The sequence below is a fragment of the Hemiscyllium ocellatum genome, chromosome 17, assembly GCF_020745735.1.
Source record: "Hemiscyllium ocellatum isolate sHemOce1 chromosome 17, sHemOce1.pat.X.cur, whole genome shotgun sequence".
Classification (NCBI taxonomy): Eukaryota; Metazoa; Chordata; class Chondrichthyes; order Orectolobiformes; family Hemiscylliidae; genus Hemiscyllium; species Hemiscyllium ocellatum.
In genome coordinates, this window is record NC_083417.1 from 71,693,407 (window position 1) to 71,714,589 (window position 21,183).

General features: G+C 44.2%; 1 protein-coding gene across 1 annotated transcript in view; it reads left to right on the forward strand.

Moving 5' to 3' along the window:
• The window catches only part of necab2 (N-terminal EF-hand calcium binding protein 2), a 150,241-nt gene that overhangs the window by 63,654 nt on the left and 65,404 nt on the right, over positions 1-21,183 (forward strand). Inside the window, exon 6 of the mRNA XM_060837520.1 lies at positions 19,134-19,270. Coding sequence (XP_060693503.1) covers positions 19,134-19,270 — 137 coding nt within the window. The remainder of the gene's footprint in view (positions 1-19,133; positions 19,271-21,183) is intronic.

Consider the following 21,183-nt stretch of genomic DNA (forward strand, 5'->3'; position numbering starts at 1 on the left):
GAAGCACATTTCATGATGAGTGCATCATGACCTTACTTTGTGGCCTGCTTGAAAAACCACAGGAAAATGGGAAGTTAAAGTGGAACACTAACACAGCACTGGTTCGCACGGGGGTACGTTGTTAAGGGTGTTGCTGGTGGAGATGAGACTGGTCTTTACATTTCCCCTTCAATTTCTTTATCTGTTTCTATCCATTTCTTTCTCCTTTCCTCTCTCTCTCTCTCTCTATATATATATAATATATATATTTATATACACACACACACACACATATATATATATATATATATGACTGCCTATTTGTCACTGCCTCCCACGATATCTCTCTTTGTATACCTCTCCCCTCTCTCTATCTGTATACCTGTCCATCTGTCACTATCTACGACTGTACCTCCTTTTCTGACGATCTCACCTTCTTTCTAGCCATTTGTCTTTCTCTGTCACCCTTTCCCACTGTGTCCCATTCCCCTTTCGCTGTCTCTGTCTTTTGATGCTGCGCTTTTCCAGCAACACATGTTTCAGCTCTGATCTCCAGCATCTGCAGTCCTCACTTTCTCCCGGTCTGTCTTTCTTGACTATCTGAATCTGTTTTGCTGTTTCTTTCAGTGTCTGAGACTCTGCTCTCTCAGTTTCACTCCCCCTGCCCTCCTCCCTCCCTCTCTTTAGCAGCGGTGAGTTGGTTGTGGAGTGGAGCTCGGGAACTAACATTGCCTTGCTTATTTGGAAACAGCCGGACTGACTGAGTCACTGAAGCAGCAACCTGGGCCAGAGTTAGGACCAGGAGCACACACAGGAGCCCCCTGCGTGGATTTTCAAAGATGTGACTTCCACGATAATCTTTGAACGTTACTCCCTGCCTCAGTGTTGTCCATTTGATAGCTGATCCATCTTTGTTCATAATCAGAGCTCTGTAAACCTGTCACCAGAGAGGCAGGGTCAGGGGCCAAACACTAACCAGCTGACCAGAAGCCTCCCTTAATATTTGATGGTGAATACTCCTCAAGACTTTACATCAGCTCAAACATGACCATTTCCATTGAGGTGTGGTTAGTTGAGTAACCTTAACCCTTATCACTGCGTATGGGACTCGGAGACTGGGAAGCCTTTAAATGGAAATTAAGTCCCAGCCCCTTCTTAAAAGGGTCTTACTGACCATTTTGATACTGAGCTCTCTTCCTTCGGTCGGAGAGAGCAGTGAAGTGGTCGCTCAGTCTCAGAAATAGGGATTTCCCTTCCTCCTCCCATCCCTCTGGGCACAGGGCAAGTGGGCATCAGGGCCCAGGAAAGAGACTGGCATTTCAGATTCCATTGATGGCTGGTGGGGTGGGTGCTTCATGGGACTAGGCTTCCTGCTCGCTTTGGGAAATTGGCTGCGGGTGAACCTTGGAGCCATGCTAATGAATCAAAAATGAGTAAATCAGAGGCTTGTAAACCGCACCAAACCAGTCATCATCCACATGAAGGAATCTCTGGGTTAATGATAAGGCATCGTCTCTCAGGCTGCCTTCTGTGCTGCTCCATGTCAACGAAGGAAGCAATGCAGTAATGAGCTGGAAGGAAAGAGAAACACCACCCTGGGATCAATGGAGGATTTCTGACTCAAACAGGTTTTCATTCCGTGTGCTCCGATGATTGACGTCAAAATGCTTTGTCAGTTAGAGTCCACTTCAGTGGTAGGAATCAGATAGTGGACCCCAGCCTCAGTGGAGCCTACCACTGGACGGTGCGGTGTGAGGGAGAGCAGCTGAGTGAGGGCCTGTTTGTGTGGAGTGAGGGTCTGTTTGTGTGGAGAGAGGGTTAGTTTTTGTGGAAGCGAGGGTTAGTTTGTGTGGAGTGAGGGTCAGTGTGTGTGGAGTGAGGGTATGTTTGTGTGGAGTGAGGGTCTGTTTGTGTGGAGTGAGGGTCAGTGTGTGTGGAGTGAGGGTATGTTTGTGTGGAGTGAGGGTCTGTTTGTGTGGAGTGAGGGTCTGTTTGTGTGGAGTGAGGGTATGTTTGTGTGAAGTGAGGGTTAGTTTGTGTGGAGTGAGGGTCTGTTTGTGTGCAGTGGGGGTTAGTTTTTGTGGAGTGAGGATTAGTTTGTGTGGAGTGAGGGACTGTTTCGTGGAGTGAGGGTCAGTGTGTGTGGAGTGAGGGTATGTTTGCGTGGAGTGAGGGTCAGTTTGTGTGGAGTGAGGGTCTGTTTGTGTGGAGTGAGGGTCAGTTTGTGTGGAGTGAGGGTCTGTGTGGAGTGAGGGTTAGTTTGTGTGGAGTGAGTGTCCGTTTTGTGGAGTGAGGGTTAGTTTGTGTGGAGTGAGGGTCTGTGTGGAGTGAGGGTCAGTATGTGTGGAGTGAGGGTTAGTTTGTGTAAAGTTAGGGTCATTTCACATGAGGAATCAGTTTGGAGTGAGCGTCAGTTTGTTTTGAAGTAAGGATCAGCTTGGTGTGAGGGACAGTTTCTGTGGACTGAAGGTCAGGTTGTGTGGAGATAGGGTCAGTTTGGAGTGAGGGTCAGTTTGTGTGGAGTGAGGGTCAGTATGCGTGCAGCGAGGGTCAGTATCCGTGGAGAGTGAGGGTCAGTTTGCAGTGCGGGCCAGTTTAGCGTGAGGATCAGTTTGTTTGGACTAAATGTCAGTTTTTACAGACTGAGTGTCAGTTTGTGTGGAGTAAGGTTTTCGTTCAGAACGAGTGTCAGTTTGTGTGGAGTGAGATTTTTCTCAGAGGGAGGGTCAGCTTTGCTGCTGAGAGAGATTTTCTTGCCGCCTTCTCTCTGAAAGCGGAGTTGATGGGACAATCATCGAGATAACAAAGATTCATTCTTTAACATTTGCAGAGCCCAGTGAGCCTGCAGTGATATTGGTTCAGCCTTTTCCACTCGATCTTACTCAGGCTCTGATGAATGTGTTAATAAGAGAATGTAACTTCATTAGACCTAATTCATTACTCAGAATTTTGTAAATGGCCGCTGCTTAGTAGGTTAATCCCACTGCCCCCAGCTAACGTCGTGTTGACCTGGATATCTTAGTCTCACTGCCTGTCTTAAAGCGACGCCACTCCTGCACAGTCTGATCTGTTGCTTGAGTTAGAGTTAGGTGGAGCCCCTCTCCCCTCTCAGGAGAATGTAGAATATTTCATGGCATTAATTCGTAGTTAGTTTGTGTGGAGTGAGGGTCAGTTTGGGTTGAGTGAGGGTCCGTTTGTGTAGAGTGAGGGTTAGTTTGTGTGGAGTGAGGGTCCATTTGTGTGGAGTGAGGGTCTGTGTGGAGTGAGAGTCTGCGTGCAGTGAGGGTCAGTTTGTGTGGAGTGAGGCTCTGTTTGTGTGGAGTGAGGGTCTGTTTGTATGGAGTGAGGGTTAGTTTGTGTGGAAATGAGGGTCAGTTTGTGTAAAGTTAGGGTCATTTCACATGAGGAATCAGTTTGGTGTGAGGGACAGTTTCTGTGGACTGAGGGTCAGGTTGTGTGGAGTGAGGGTCAGTATGTGTGGAGAGTGAAGGTCAGTTTGGAGTGCGGGTCAGTTTAGCGTGAGGATCAGTTTGTGTGGACTAAATGTCAGTTTTTACAGACTGAGTGTCAGTTTGTATGGAGTGAGATTTTTCTCAGAGGGAGGGTCAGCTTTGCTGCTGAGAGAGATTTTCTTGCCGCCTTCTCTCTGAAAGCGGAGTTGATGGGACAATCATCGAGATAACAAAGATTCATTCTTTAACATTTGCAGAGCCCAGTGAGCCTGCAGTGATATTGGTTCAACCTTTACCACTCGATCTTACTCAGGCTCTGATGAATGCGTTAATAAGAGAATGTAACTTCATTAGACCTAATTCATTACACAGAATTTTGTAAATGGCCGCTGCTTAGTAGGTTAATCCCACTGCCCCCAGCTAACGTCGTGTTGACCTGGATATCTTAGTCTCACTGCCTGTCTTAAAGCGACGCCTCTCCTGCACAGTCTGATCTGTTGCTTGAGTTAGAGTTAGGTGGAGCCCCTCTCCCCTCTCAGGAGAATGTAGAATATTTCATGGCATTAATTCGTAGCAGAGTAAAGGAGTTCTTTTTGATCTTCAAAGTAATATGTACTCCATCAAGCAGACAATATGTTCATGATGATGTTGCTATATATGGGATACAAGTCAGTGCTCTGCGTCCTATATTACATTTTAACAGTACTTCACAGAAGTGCATTACCATACCGACCAGCAGGAGGCAGTACTGCTTCTGTGCAGTTGTTCATTTCTGTTTCTTTGAAATGAAGTTAACCAATCCTACCACTGCCACCATATCATATTAACAATAATAATCTAATAACCAATCATTCATCAGAGACTGATTAACCCTTTGGATTAGTTTATTCAAAACGTTAAAGCACACTGTAGCTTTACACTAAAGCAGACTTTACAGCAAGTCAACTGGTTTCTGTGTGTGCACAACTTGCAAACAAACTGGCAGGCAAAATCACAACATTGTTTACACACACAGCACATGGAGTCCTTGAAGGGTAACCCATCAAGACAAGATACACATACAGCAGGAGAAGCAGAGCCCATTGAAAACATAACTGGATATCAATAATATGCTTGATTTCACTATACTCTGTCAGTGCAGCTGAGGATGTGAAGGAAGGTGAATTTGATTTCACAGTCCAGTCGAAACAGCATGTTTCAGGGAATTTTGCAGAATTTGAGACTTCACTTGAGTGGAATTCATGTCAGTTTTTGCGGGTTTTGAAAAGATTTGCAGCTCAGGTTGAGGTTTTGGATGTAGGTTTGCTCAATGAGCTGGGAGGTTCATTTCCAGGCGTTTCATCACCCTGCTAGGTAACATCTTCAGTGGGCTTCAGGCGAAGCAGTGGACATGATTCCTGCCTTCTATTTATATGTTTGGGTTTCTTTGGGTTGATGATATGACAGGAAATTTCCACAGGAAGTGACATCACCACAGGAAATAACATCACCAACTTTTCGAGCGCCCTGCTTTTCAATGCAGTGTTTGTGGGGGCTACCTGTGGTCTCAACATCCATGACCAGGAACTGAACAAGCTCCTGTTTTCTGTGGTGTGATATTATACTGGAAAGCCACATACCTGGCAGACTGCTGGGCAGAGAGAACAGGAATGAGCTGTGCCGGACACTCCCCCCATTCCCCTCCCCCCCCACCTCCCCCTATTCCCTCAGAGTTCAACAGCCTGCTCCTTTTTCAGTAAGGTAGAAGAATTGTGATGGAGGATATCTAATAGACTTGGAGCCAAATCTGTGTTGCATTTTGGTAGGATAAATCAGGGCAAAACGTAAACAGTTAATAGTAGGGCCCTGAGGGGTGCTGCTGAACAAAACGACCTTAGCGTGCAAGTTCATAGTTCCTTGAATGTGGAGTCACAGTTGACAGGATAATAAAGTAGGTGTTTGCCACACTTTATTGGTCAGTGCATTGAGTATAGGGGTTTGGATGTGATGTTGTAGCTATACAGGACATTGGTTAGGCCACTTTTCAAATACTGCTGCCAATTCCAGTCTCCCTGCTACAGGAAAGACATTGTTAAACTTGAAAGGGAGCAGAAAAGATTTACAAGGATATTGCTGGGGTTGGAGGGTTTGAGCTACTGGGAGAGTCTGATTCGGCTGGGGCTGTTTTCCTTGGAGCGTCGGAGGCTGAGGGGTAACTTTATAGAAGTTTATAAAATCATGAGGAGCATGGATAGGGTGAATAGCAAAGGTTTTTTTCTCAGGGTAGAGGAATTCAAAACTGGTAGGGATAAGTCTAAGCTGAGAGGTGAAAGGTGTAAAAAGGACTGAAGAGGCAACCTTTTCACGCAGAGGGTGGTACATGTATGGCATGAGCTGCCAGATGTAGTGGTGGAGGCTGGTACAACGACAATATTCAAAAGGCTTCTGGATGGGATATGAGAATAGGAAGGGTTTAGAGGTAAATGGACCAAATGCTGGCAAATTGGACTAGATTAATTTAGAGTCGAGAGTGTGGTGCTGGAAAAGCACAGCAGGTCAGGCAGCATCCCAGGAGCAGGAGAATCGATGTTTTGGGCATAAGCCCTTTGTCAGGACTTCATCAGGACTGATGAAGGGTTCATGTCCGAAACGCCAATTCTCCTGCTCCTCAGATGCTGCCTGACCTGCTGTGCTTTTTCAGCACCACACTCTCGACTCTGATCTCCAGCATCTGCAGTCCTCCCTTTCTCCTAGATTAATTTCGATACCTGGACGGTATGGACGAGTTGGACGGATGGGTCTGTTCCCATGGCACACAGCTCTTTGACTCGGTTAAAGTCAATGCCTTCAGGCAAAATATGGAGTCAAATTGAAACCAAAAATGGCAAACGTGTACGTTTCTGTGAGACTGACAGATGAGGCAGACTGTCAAGTTCCATGAACTGTAGCTGGCTCAGACACTCCCCATTAAATAAGCTTTCTCTTTCCTGTGTAATTTGCTCCCTTCACTTAGTACTGTCAGAGTTTATTAGCCGGGCTGGGGAACTGTCACAATTAACTGGTACTGTCAGCTCAGCTTTCAGTTATTTGTTTCTGGCTGACATCTCAGTACAGACAGGCAGCCACAGTCCATCCATCACCCACAGATGCTGTGTGTGAAAACAAGTCGCTGTCAAGAAATCAGTGAACCCGTTCAGAGTGCACAAAATTTCACAGGAACAACTGGGATTTACTCAGAGACAAGGGAGCAGACAGACGCAGGGAGTGAACGGGGAGATCCCGTGACATACAGAAGGCACCACCATCACTTTTGGCAGACATCACTTTATCAACTCTTTGCTCTTCACATTCGACTGTCAGTAAGTAGCCCCCCCTGCTGAACGTTACTTCTGTAAGATTAATGTGGCCCAGGAGCAGATGAGAGGAGGACCGATGAGAAATTATTTTAAATGGCTGAGTGATTTCTTTTTTCCTTCAAACATAAATTCCCTTGCAAGAGAAAACAGCAATAGCCAGGAAGGATGATATATGTGCATCATAACGTTGAGGAAAATAACCTATTGTCTGTTGTGGTACATCTTCATCATTCACTCCCTCCACCACTGACGCTCAGTAGCAGCACTGTATGATATCTACAGGATGGTAAAAACAATGACTGCAGATGCTGGAAACCAGATTCTGGATCAGTGGTGCTGGAAGAGCACAGCAGTTCAGGCAGCATCCAATGAGCAGCAAAATCAAAGGGCTTTTGCCCGAAACGTCGATTTCACTGCTCGTTGGATGCTGCCTGAACTGCTGTGCTCTTCCAGCACCACTAATCCAGAACCTGATATTTACAGGATGCTCATTCCAGGAATTTACCAAAGCTTCTCCGCCAAGACCTTTCAAACCTGGGAACTCTACCATCTAGAAGCAAGCCACTCACCATCCTTCACTATCACTCGGTCCAAATCCTGGCATTCCCTCCTTAACAGCTGACATTACAGCGGCTACAGGGATTCAAGGAAGTGACTCATTTCCACTTTCTCAAGGGCAATTAGGGCTGTACAATTAATGCTGGCTGATCTAGCGATACCCACATCCCTTGAACGAATGAATACACAACGTCTTCTAAGTGGGAGTGGTCATGTTTACCACCAATTTTTTAGATATGAAAATTAAAATCACCCACCTTTATTACAGTACTTCTTTTCAGGGTGCCATTTATCTCGTGACCTATACTCAGTGCAACTGTTGGGCCATATAAATGACTCTTCCCTCCCCCCCACCAGTGACTTTCCTTTGTCATTTCTTACCTCACTTACGTATAAATGTCTGTAGGAGTTACTGCTATGCAGGCCATTGCTGAGGCCACTTTTAGAATACTGCACACAATTCCTGTCTCCCATCTACAGGAAAGATGTTGAGAGGTTGCAGCAAAGACTTACAAGGATGCTGTTGGGACTGGAGGGTTTGAACTCTCGGGGCGGGCTGAATCAGCTGGAGTGTCAGAGTCCCTGAAGTGTCGGAGGCTGAGGGATGACCTTACAGAGATGTATAAAATTATGAGGGGCATGGATAGGGTCTTTTTTTCCTCGAGTGGGGGAGTCCCAAACTAGAGGGCATAAGTTTAAAGTGAGAGAGGAAAGATTTAAAAAGCATGCAGAAAGTGGTGTGTGTGTGTGTGTGGAAGGAGCTGCCAGAGGAGTGGTGGGGGCTGGTACAGTTATAAGGCTTCTGGATGGGTATATGAAGAGGATGGGCTTAAAGAGATATGTGTCAAATGTTGGCAAATGGGACAAGGCAGCTTGGAATGTCTGCGACTCTGTCATTGGGGAATTGATGCATTATATCATTTAATTCACACATTTCATCTGTAGTGCGAAAACTGTCACCTCAAAATTATTTTGTATATTCGTTATGCCAAGTCATCCAACTTGGTAACGTCTCGAATCTTTGGTCAATGAATTTCTTTGTTCCTGTGGACTCCAGTGTTGCTGTTTATAATAAGCAGAAGGAGAAAGAAAGCACAACCTTGACTGAGGCTGCCAGAGAGTTTCTCATTTTAAAACACTCCATACGGCGCCTGGTGCTGATGTGAGGAGTGGACAAGGAGAAATGTTTGAAGTTAGCAACCACTCACTCCATACAAAGTGAACTTGCCCAAGCTTTCAGCACGGCGTGGGGCCTGGTAGAGTAGGGTGGCTCATGGTCACAATCGATTATGGACAAGGGAGACCCAAGAAACAATGAGGAAATCAGGCACAGTTGAATTTGGTGAGAGAGTTTGGCTCCATTACTTGTTTTGGACGTGCCATGATGCATTCCTGGCACAGCTCAGCTCTGTGACAATAGACAATGTCTTTTCCCCAGGGTGGGGGAGTCAGAACTAAAGGGCATAGGTTTAGAGTGAGAGGGGAAAAATTTAAAAAGGACCTAAGGGGCAGCTTGCTAACGGAGAAGGTGATATGTGTACGGAATGAGCTGCCAGAGGAAGTGGTGGAGGCTGATACAATTATAACATTTAAAAGCTATGATGTGGAGGAGTCGGTGTTGGACTGGGGTGGACAAAGTTAAAAAGCATCCAACACTAGGTTACAGTCCAACAGGTTTGTTTGGAAGTACTAGCTTTCAGAGCGTTGCTCCTTCATCAGGTGGTTGTGGAGCAGGACCACAAGACACAGAGTTTATAGCAAACGGTCAGTGTCACACGCTCTCTCTCATATATACACACACACACACTCACACACACACACATACACACACACACACACACACACATTCACACACACACACACACACATTCACACACATACACACACACAATCACATACGTATACACACACACACACACACACACGCATACACACACACACACTCACACACACATTCGCACACACACACGCATATACTCACACACACATACACACACACGCATACACACACACACACACACACACACACCAAAATGTCACCTATTTTTATAAAACCTTGTTATCTTGAGAATGTGACTTAAGAAGTTTTGGGATTTACATTTTAATGAACCAAAACCAAAACCCATTCTAAAAGATGAAAAACTTAACAGCAATCTAGGTTTGTTCAAAATATCATTTCAGTTGCACGACACAGGGCATAGAACATTACAGCGCAGTACGGCCCTTCGGCCCTCAATGTTGCGCCGACCTGTGAAACCAATCTGAAGCCCATCCAACCTACAATATTCCATTTTCATCCATATGTTTATCCAATGAGCATTTAAATGCCCTTAAAGTTGGTGAGTCTACTACTGTTTCAGGCAGGCCATTCCACGCCCCTACTACTCTTTGAGTAAACTGCCTTGGACATCTGTCCTATAATTATCACCTCACTTTAAAGCTATGTCCCCTTGTGCTAACCATCACTATCCAAAGAAAAAGGCTCTTGCTTTCCACCCTATCTAACCCTCTGATTATCTTATATGTCTCAATTAAGTCATCTCCCAACCTTCTTCTCTCTAATGAAAACAGCCTCAAGTCCCTCAGCCTTTCCTCATAAGACCTTCCCTTCATACCAGGCAACATCCTAGTAAATCTCCTCTGAACCCTTTCCAAAGCTTCCACATCCTTCCTCTAATGCGGTGACCAGAACGACATGCAATACTCCAAGTACGGCCGCGCCAGAGTTTTGTGCAGCTGCAATATGACTTCATGGCTCTGAAACTCAATCCCTCTACAAATAAACACACTGTATGCCTTCTTAACAAATAAAAAATGACACTGTAATCTTTTGCTATAAATCCTGTGTCTTATGGTCCTACTCCACAGCTACCTGATGAAGCAGCAGTGTTCCGAAAGCTAGTGCTTCCAAATAAACCTGTTGGATGATAACCTGGTGTTGTGCAATTTTTAACATTTAACAGGTATCTGGATGAGTATGTAAGGGTTTAAGAGGGATATGGGCCAAGTGCTGGCAAATGGGTCTAGATTAATTTTGGATATCTGGTTGGCATGGACGAGTTGGACTGAAGTGTCTGTTTCCATGCTGTATATCTCTATGACTCTGTGTGGTCACAGCAAGATCGCGAAGTGCTACAGCACTGGTTGGTGTCTATCTGCCGAATTAGCGCTAGGAGGCGATAAACAGAGCCCTTCTTCAGGCCTGAAACGTCGATTCTCCTGCTCCTTGGATGCTGCCTGACCTGCTGCACTTTTCCAGCAACACATTTTCAGCTCTGACCTCCAGCATCTGCAGTCCTCACTTTCTCCTCAATGTTCTGATTACCAATTGTTTTACATCTTTGGAGATGGCATGAGGAAGACCAAGGGGTCTCCTTCTTCACAATGTGGGAGGGTGAGGGAGTGGGGTCATAGAGCCATATAGCATGAAAACAGGCTTTTCAGTCCAACCAGTCCATGCCAAACAGAATCCCAAACTAGACTAGTCCCACCTGCATGCTCCGGCCCATATTCCTCCTTACCTTTCCCTTCATGCATTTATTGGGCAGGAGTGGGTGGCTGGTTGAGGGATGAATGTTTGCTCAGGTCGTCAGTCCCTCAGGATTGACAGAATGTGCTGAAATGCAGTGACGGAGCTCCTCTATGAGATTTGTAAAGCAAATAAAAGTCAAACATGGAAAATAGGAGCAGGAGGATGCTTTGCAGCTCTTACAGCCTGCTTCCCATTCATTCTGATCATGGTCATCCAACTCAGTCCCCAGTTCCTGCTTTTACTCCATATCCTTTGATCCCTTTAGCCCCAAGTGCTATATGCAACCCCTTGAATTCATACAATGTTTTGGCTCATTTTCTGTATTAGAGAATTCCACAGGCTCGCCACTTTCTGGGTGAGGATATTTCTCCTCATCTCAGTCCTAATGGCTTCACTCTATTATCCTTAGCTCCCTGGTCATTAGGAATATTCTTCCTGTGTTTACCCTGTCTAGTCCTGTTAGAATTTTATAGGTTTCTATGAGATCACCCCTCATTCTTCTCAAGTCCAGCGAAAATAAACTTAACCCTTATGTTGTGCACTGATTCAAGAGGGGCTGCAAAGAACAGTCTGGAAACTATAGATCATTAAGCCTAACATCTGTGGTAGATGCATAGGGGGGGCAGCACGGTGGCTCAGTGGTTAGCACTGCTGTCTCACAGCACTAGGGAACCCAGGATCGATCCCAACCTCGGGCGACTGACTGTGTGGAGTCTGCACATTGTCCCCGTGTCTGCGTGGATTTCCTCTGGGTGCTCCGGTTTCCTCCCACAGTCCAAAGGTGTGCAGGTCAGGTGAATTGCCAATGCTGAAATTGTCCATAGCGTTCAAGGGTGTGAAGGTTAAGTGAATTAGTCGGGGATAAATGTAGGGTAGGGGAATGTGTCTAGGTGGGTTACGCCTCCGAGGGTCGGTGTGGACTTGTTGGGCCAAAGGGTGAGGATTCTATTCAATGAAATACTTGAAAAGATTCTGAGAGGTAAGGTATTTGGAAAGACAGCATTTGATTAGGAATAGCCAGGATGGCTTTCTGCATGGAAGATCATGCCTCACAAATTTATTCAAGTTTGTTGATGAAGTGACTGGGAAGGTTGACATGGCAGCAGTAAAATCTATATGGATTTCAGTAAGGCCTTTGATAAGGTTCCATATGGTAGGTGCTCGAAGATTAGATTGTATGAATCCAAGGGGAGCTGGCAAATTGGATACACAATTGATTTGATGGTTGGAAGCAGAGGGTAATAGTGGAAGGATACCTGTCGGACTGGAGGCCTGTGACTAATGGAGTGCCTCAGGGGTCAGTGCTGGGCCCAATGCTGTTTGTTATCTGTATCAATGATTTGGATGAGAATGTATAAGGCATGATTAGTAAGTTTGCTGATGATGCTAAAATACAAAGTATGGAGAACAGTGAGGAAGGATATCAGAAATTGCAGCAGGACCTTGATCAACTGGGAAAGTGGGCTGGGAAATGGCAAATGGAGTTTAATATAGATAAGTGTGAGGTCTTGCATTTTGGAAATGGTGGCTCAGTGGTTAGCACTGCTGCCTCACAGCGCCAGGGATCCAAATTCAAATCCCGCCTCGGGCAACTGTTTGTGTGACATTTGCACATTCTCCCCGTGTCTGCGTGGGTTTCCTCCAGGTGCTCTGGTTTCCCCCTACAATCTAAAGATGTGCAGGTTACGTGAATTTGCCCCATAGAGTTAGGTGTATTAGTCAGGAGTTAATATAGGGTAGGGGAATAGGGTCTGGGTGGGTTACGCTTTGGACGGTCAGTATGGACTTGTTGAGCCAAATGGTCAGTTTCCACACTGTAGAGAATCTAATCAAATCAAGGTAGAAGTTTCTTGGTGAATGGTAGCACCTTAAGGAGTGTAGAGGAACAGAGGGACCTTGGAGTTCAGGTGCACAGTTCTCTGAAATTGGAGTCACAGGTAGACAGGCAATGAAGAAGGCTTTTGGTACACTGATCTTCATCAGTCAGGGCATTAGTATTAAACTTGGGAAGTTATGTTGCAATTGTGCAGGACATTGGTGAGACTGCACTTGGAGTATTGTGTTCAGTTTTGGTCACTTTGTTATAGGAAGGATGTTATTCAATTGGAGAGAGTGCAGAAGGAAATTACAAGGATATTGCCAGCATTAAATGGTCTGAGTTATAGGGAGAGGTTGGACAAGCCAAGATTGAGGGAGATCTTAGAGAAGTGTATAAGATCATGAGAGGCATGGATAGGGTGAATGCACTCAGTCTTTTTCCCAGGGTTTGGGAATCAAGAACTAGAGGGCTTCAATTCAAGGTTAATGGGGAAAGAATAAAAGGGAACCTGAAGGGCAACTTTATTTAGCAGAGGGTGGTTCGCATATGGAATGAGCTGCCAGCGGACACGGTTGAGGTGGGTACATGAACAACATTTAAAAGGCATTCGGACAAATACATGGACAGGAAATGTTTAGAAGGGTTTGGGCCAAGTGCAGGGAAATGGGGTTAGCATTGATGGACTTCTTGGTGGGCATGGAGCAGATTGGGCCAAAGGGTCTATCTCGGTGCTGTAGGACTTTATGACTCTATGTCTCTATAACTGATTCAACCTCTCCTCATGGGTCAGACCTCAAAAAGTGTGGTGCTGGAAAACCACAGCCAGTCTGGCAGCATCCGAGGAGCAGGGGAGTCAACGTTGTGACCATAAGCATTCCTGATGAAGAGCTTATGCTCGAAACGTCAACTCTTCTGTTCCTCAGATGCTTCCTTAGAGGAATGGGTCTGGATAGGTTACTCTTCGGGGACTGTGGGGATTTAATTATTCTAAGTGGTCTTGTCTGCTTTCTCAGGTGGGCATGAAATATTGCATAGCTAAGTTCAAAGAAGGGCGGAACTCTTCTCCAGTGTCACCGTAATCAGTGAAAAAATCAACACTATTCTTGTTCACTGTATTTGCTTACTGGAGATCATTGTATGGCGATTGGCTGCTTTGTTTCCTGAACTAACACAGTGGCTGTATTTCATGATTAGCTCTGGGATGTCTTGATGTTGTAGAAGATATGTACAGTTCCAATCCTTCATCCCTTCCTTCCCTTTTTCCTCTCCGTCCATGTCATTTTCACATCACCTCTCTCATGGTGGACTCATGATAATGTCTCAAATAATCCAGAGGCCCAGGCTAATGCTCTCAGGATGTGGCTTCAAATCACACTACATTTAATTTCAATTCAGTGAATCTAGAATTGAAAACTAATCCTCTGTAATGGTGACTGTGAAATTGTCCCGGTTTGTTGTAAGAACTTACCTGGTTCATTCATCGTCCTTTAGGAAAGGATATTTGCCATCCTTACCCAATCTGGGCCTATGGATCACTCTGGATCCATGACGATGTGGCTGATTCTTCATTGTCCTCTCCATTTAGTTAATGCACAATGAGGGATGGGCAATAAATGCTGGCTTTTTTGACTCACTCATTCATTTATATCCAGATGATTTCCCGTGATGGTGTCCCAGACTCCCCAATGTTTTTCCATCCTGCTGGAAGTATTAAGTAAAGGAAATCCCCTGTTGTGCTTATTTCTGATGTGTTAATTAGCCATGTAATAATCAGCAATGAAGCTATCAGACTGAGTTTTGTTTACTGAGCCACCAAGGTAATGGTTTCGCACGAATTGGAACATTATGAATCAGGGAGCTGAGTGGAATCTGAAATCCACTGAGACCCCAGAACAAATTCTGGCAGGATCTGAAATGACCGCTCTTGTTAGCTTGCCCCATGCAGAGATCAGCATAAACATATCCACTGGTGTAAATATAAATGAACACAGACTTTATCTCAATGGCATAACAATATCCCAAAGGATTAAATCTTCCCCCATTATAATTAAACCAATTATGTTTCTTGTAATACCAATGTTATGACATGTTATTCTTTATTCACTGTTGTTCCAATGAAAAGTTAACTTCCTGTTCAATCCAGGTAATGTGACTGTATGGTAATACAGATCATTCTGCTGTGAGATGATAGTTATGTTCCTCTGTAACCTCGCGCTTTGGTAATCACGCTAGGGAAAACTGCTATAGACAATCACACTGTACAAGATCACAAATAGAAAATCACTATACCCACTGTGTTATCCAAGTGATGCCCACAATTCATCGATCGCGTTGTAGCCATTTTGTGCTGAACAACCTGTACCAAATCCTGGACTAATCATAATATCCCTACAGTGTTGACGCAAGCCATTCAGCCCATCGAGTTGACACTGACGCCCCCCTGAAGAGCATTCCATCAGATTCATCCTGCTACCCTATCCCTGAAACTTTCCATTTCTTATGGTTAATCCACCTAATCTATACATTTCTGGACAATTTAGCATGGCCAATCCACCTCACCTGTACATCTTTGGATTATGGGAGGAAACCAGAGCACCCAGAGCAGACACAGGGAAAGTGTGCAAATTCCTCACAGACAGTCACCTGAGGATGGAATGGAACCTAGGTCCCTGGCATTGTGAAGCAGCAGTGCTAACCTTTGAGCTACCATGCCACCCAAATGTCCTAACGTCCTGAGGTTAGCAGATGGTGAAATTTGAGTCCAATAAAAACAATCTGTAATCTGAAGAAAATTGCTAATCTAATAGCAACCATCACCTATTATTGATTGTTGTAAAATCCCATCTGGCTCACTAATGTTCTCGAGGGAAGGAAATCTAATGATGTCACCTGGTCTGGTCTACTGTGACTCCAGACCTACAGCAATGTGGTTGACTATTAACTACAATCTGAAATTGCTTAGCAAGTCATTCACATCACATGTAAGAATAAAATAGTCTGTGTCACTATTCAATTGTATCGGTTTGGAATTCCATAGCACCTTCGCCATTTAAAAATAGCTCCAGACGGTTATCCAACGAAGTTGAAACGAGGCCATATAAGATGATGGAGGACAAAAATCTTGGTTATAATTGTAAGCTTTAAGATGTATTTTAAGAAAGGGAGAGAGAGAGAACAAGAAAAATAAGAAGAGATTTGGGGGAGGCTTCCACTACTTATGCCCCAGGCCTTTCAAGGTCTGGTGACCAATAGTGGGGTGATCAATATCAGAGTTAGACAGAAGCCCAGAATTGCAGGAATGTAGAGGTCTGAGAGGACTGCCGGGTGGAGCTGGTTACAGAGGTCAGAAGAATGAATCCATGGAAAGATTTCAAAATGAGAATGGGACTTCTTAACATTGTGGGGTCATTAGCCTGGAGCGCAAGGTAGGTATGGATCACTGACATGTGGTACAACCTAAAATGTAGGTATTAAAGTTTTAGGCCTGTTCAGGTTTGTGGACAATGGCCTGGAAGAGTTGACCTTAGTGGTAACAAAGGTAGTGAATCTGGGCTTTAGCTGTAGATCAAAGTTAGATAAAGACTCTTGATATTATGGGCATGAAAGGAGATATTCTTGCTGAATATGCTAACCGAACTCAGGCAAACAGCATAATGAAGTTGCTAATGTTAATCTCTGTGTCATCAGATTATTACATTTGTTAAGGTCTTTATTTAAAGCTAAGAAGAAACAAACGATGACGATAATTGTCTGAGTATAGGGGAGCACCTGCAACACTGAGTGTGGACTGAAAAGTAAAAGCTGAGAAAGTCAGTGAACTCTCACCACAAAGTAAAGCCTGTATGTGTCTGGATTCCTGTCTCTCCAACTGGAGTAGAATTTATTGCCAGTAAACAAACTGGTAGACTGCTTCAGACTCATGTGAAGGAAATAAATGTCATAGTTGGCTAGAAAAGGCAATTGGTGGCAAAAACTGAAGACAATGGCTTTGATCTTTCTCATTTTTAATTGAAGGAGACTTCTGTTTGGATAAACAGTGCAGCAAATCCGAGTCAGAGGAAGAGTGGACGGGGGTGGTGGGAAGTTAGAACTGGGTGTCCTCAAAGTGGAAAATTATACTTCATTTTCCAGTAATGCCATTAAGCAGCAACATGTGACTGAAAAATAATAGGGGACTTAAGCTAGACTCTCGGGCAGCTCAGAGATAATGGTGCAAAACCAGGAAGAGAAGTCTTTGCAAGTGATAGCGAGTTTTGAGAAGATTTGTAGCTCAGGTTGAGGTTCTGGATATAGGTCTGCTCACTGAGCTAGAAGGTTCATTTCCAGATGTTTCGTCACCCTACTAGGTAACATCTTCAGTGGGCTTCCAGGCAAACCACTGTTGATGATTCCTTATTTCTATTTATATGTTTGGGTTTCTTTGGATTGGTGATGTCATTTCCTGTGATGACATCATTTCCCATGGTGATGTCATTTCCGGTTCTTTTTCTCTGGGGGTGGTAGATGGAGTATAACTCAATGTGTAACTCTGATTTTGATGAGCTGGATAAAAATGGAATTGTTTGATAATAGTCCCACTCAGATGGACAGCAGTTGACAGGCTTTGGAAAAGGGTGGAATAAAATAATAGGAATAAAATCCTGATTGGAAGTATTCAAGCCTGTTTCATATGTGGCAGCTGGAATGCTTTGAACAGCTGTGGCCCCCTTATCTAAGGAAAGACATACTGCCATTGGAAGCAGTCCAGAAAATGTTCACGAGGTTTGGAGGGACAGTCTTATGAGGAGAGGCTGAATATATTCAGCCTGTACTCATTGGAATATAAAAGGATGAAGAGCATCATTATTGAAATATATGAGATTCATGGAGGACTTGACAGGATAGATGCACAAAGGTTATTTCCCTTTGTGGGAGAGTCAAGGACCAGAGGGCATCATCTTAGAATGACAGCTTTCACATTGAGGACAAATTGAGGAATTTCTTCTCTCGGGGGTAGTGAATCTGTAGAATTCTTCCCTGTTGAGGCTGGATCATTAAATATATTCAAGATTGAGACAGACTTTTAATCAGTAAGGGATTCAAGGGCTATGGGAAAAAGGTAGGAAAGTGGAGTTGAGGATTAACAGATTAACCATGAACCCATTGAATGGAGGAATTCACTCAATGGGCTGAATGGCCTACTTCTGCTCCTACATCTTAAAATCCTAATTTATGAACTTGGCAAGAAGGACAAAAAGCAAGATAGATTAGGCTACAATCTTACAGGATGTAATTTGTAACTTTAATAAGTGTTGTAATAGGAATGCAATCCTGACTGGAAACATTCAAACTTGTGGTTCTAATATTAGGGAGGATTTAGAAGTGGCCAAGTACCTAAAGGTAGGACGAGAGTTTACACAAATATAATCATAGAATCTCTACAGTATGAAAACAGGCCATTCAGCCCTCGAGTCCACACTGACCCTCTAAAGGGCAGCCCACCCAGACCCAAGCCTCTACCCTATCCCTTTATTCCCCATGACTAACCCACCTAGCCTGCACATCCCTGGACACTATAGACATTTAGCAAGGTCAATCCACCTGACCTGCAAATCTTTGGACTGTGGGAGGGAACCGGATTACCCAGAGAAACCAACGCAAACACAGGGAGAACGTGCAAACTCCACACCCACAATCGCCCGAGGCTGGAATTGAAACCAGCACTGTGAGGCAGCAGGGTTAACCACTGAGCCATCATGCTGTCCTATAAGGTTCAAGGAGGGGCATTGAGGAGCATGTAATGACAGCAGCTTTTGAGTAGATGGGACACACTACCTGATGAAAGAGAACTGTTAGCAGTACCTTGGGAAGCTGGAAGAGAATTTGGGTGTCCGCATGATGAAAGAGCTGAGGGAGGGTGGGATGGGTCTTATGGACAATGTGCACTCAGAGGAGTGGTAAGGAAACAGAGCAAAGAAAGACCAGGTTGTCAGGTTTTAGCTGCATCCCCCTGTTTCAGAAATAGTGTGAATGAATGATGCTGGAAAAGATATTCAGCAAGGAGAAAGATGTTCATTCTGTAATAACTGACCTTTCCGATCAAACTCCCAGCATGAAAACTAATAAATAACTTGATTAATATTTGGACAGTCGCGAAAACATGAATACTTTCTTCAGCAGCAAGTATAAATATTTCAGTCATTTTAGGGTCCCATCTCACTAATCCACTGGAATTCTTTAATGGAAGTTTAATAAATTAGTGCATAAAGGCTAACCGGTAGAATTATGGAATTTTTAGAAGGCATTTGATAACCTCAACTCATGTCACTTCCAACAAAATTTGATAATCACCTAACAGACAATGAATGAACAAAAATTGCAAACAAATATGAAAGCAATCCTGATTTTCATTGTGTTTTTTTTTCACTTTCCGTCTGCTTTTAAAGAGTCTTGATTGCCCGTAACCTTTTGCTCCCCAGGTATATGAAAGTGGGACAAAGCTGGACCAGTTTGTGACCAGGTTCCTGTTGAAAGAGACATCCAGCCAAATTCAGTCCCTGCTAACCTCTGTGGAAAGTGCAGTTGATGCGATAGATGACCAGGCCACTCAGACAGGGTACGTGGCTCTCTGATCGATTATCAATCTTCTTATCTAAGCAAAGTTTGTCATCAATGAGTCCCAGCATGCCCACGGGAAGATGGGGGTCCTCTTGCTTTTGGTAGGTGTCCTTGCTGCCTGATCAGAATTACAGGGCAAAATGAAGGCTGATTAGATCGGTGGCTCCAGGTGCTGTAAATAATCGCAGGATATTTTAAACTATCTTGTTTCACCCGGCTCTGTAAGAATGAATTGTTGTATTCATTCCTGCAATATTTTTTTTATGACATGATGAACATTTAGCCATGAAATCCCCTAGGCTTCATTCCCCAAAGACAGCTAATCACAGTTCTTTTATCTTAATGCCTCTCCCATTCCATTTTGTTTGGAGGATTTGAAGGCCAACTTCTTATAGCTGGCCTTGTACATGTATTGCAGAAAACCAGTATTCAGGGAAACAGGTGACAGGGGACATAGAACAAAACAGCGCAGAACAGGCCCTTCAGCTCTCGGTGTTGAGCCAAAAATAGGGAAGGCAAATAGTATTTATTGTGAAAGGCATAGAGTATAAAAGTAGGGAAGTGTTGCTGCAATTATGCTAGACATTAGTGAGATTTGACGTATTGCGTACAATTTGGGTTCCCTTCCTTGAGAAAGGATGTAGTTGCACTGGAGACTGTTCAGTGCAAGTTCACTAGATTGAGTCCAGAGATGAGCAGTTTAGGCCTGTAATCTCTGTCATTGAGAAGACTGAGAGGAGATCTGAGGTTTATAAGATGCTAATATGGATTAACAAGGTAGACATAGGCCGGATGTTTGCTCATGTAGACAGTGGAGAATGAAAGGTTATAGTTTTGGGATAAAGGATGGCAGATTTAAAACAGAAATGAGAAACAACGAAGAACAAATAACAATACAGCAAGCCTGTGCCAATACATTTTGCTCTTTCATACTAGAACTGTCTTCACTTGCAGGATCCATATCCCTCTCTTCCCTCCCTACTCATGTGTTCGTCCAGATATTTCCTGAATGCTGCCATTGTGTCTGATTCTAGCACCTCTTCTAGCAGTGTGTTCCGGGCATTCATCACCCCTTTTGTGAAAAATTTCTCTTTAAGGTTGCACATGTCTTTAAAATACAACCAGCGCCCAACCTCCTGCTACCACCACCTTGAACCTGTAATTGACCACTCCATCTTCATACTTTCCACTTTATCCATGCCATTCACAAGCTATAAACTTCCATCAGGTGATCCCCCCAACCTTTCTTCATCGTTACACCACCCCACCCCCGGCAACATCCTGGTAAACTTTCTCTGTACCCTCTCCAAAGCATCCACATGCTTCTGATAGTGGACCACCACTGTACGCAATGTTCCAAGTATGGCCTAACTGAAGTTCTACAATTGATTTGGAGATGCCGGTGTTGGACTGGGGTGTACAAAGTTAAAAATCACACAACACTAGGTTATAGTCCAACAGGTTTAATTGGAAGCACAAGCTTTCGGAATGCTGCTCCTTCATCAGGTGGTTGGGAAGTATATAATTCTGTATCTTACAATTCTGTGTCTTACAATTGTGTATTCCACAACCACCTGATGAAGGAGCAGTGCTCTGAAAGCTAGTGCTTCCAAGTAAACCTGTTGAACTATAACCTGTGTGATTTTTAACAAAGTTCTACAAAGCTGCAGCATAACTTGTCTATACCTGTAGTCAATGTCCCTTCCAATGAAGGCAAGCATGCAATAAGCCTTTTTTACTACCTTATCTACCTGCATTGATCTGTGCACCTGCACATCCAGATTCCTCTGCATATCAGTACTCCCTAAGGGTTCTACCATTCACTATAATTTCCCCCGTACTTGTCCTTCCAAAATGCATCACCTCACATCTGTCTGGATTAAACACCATCTGCCATATTTCTGCCCTTGC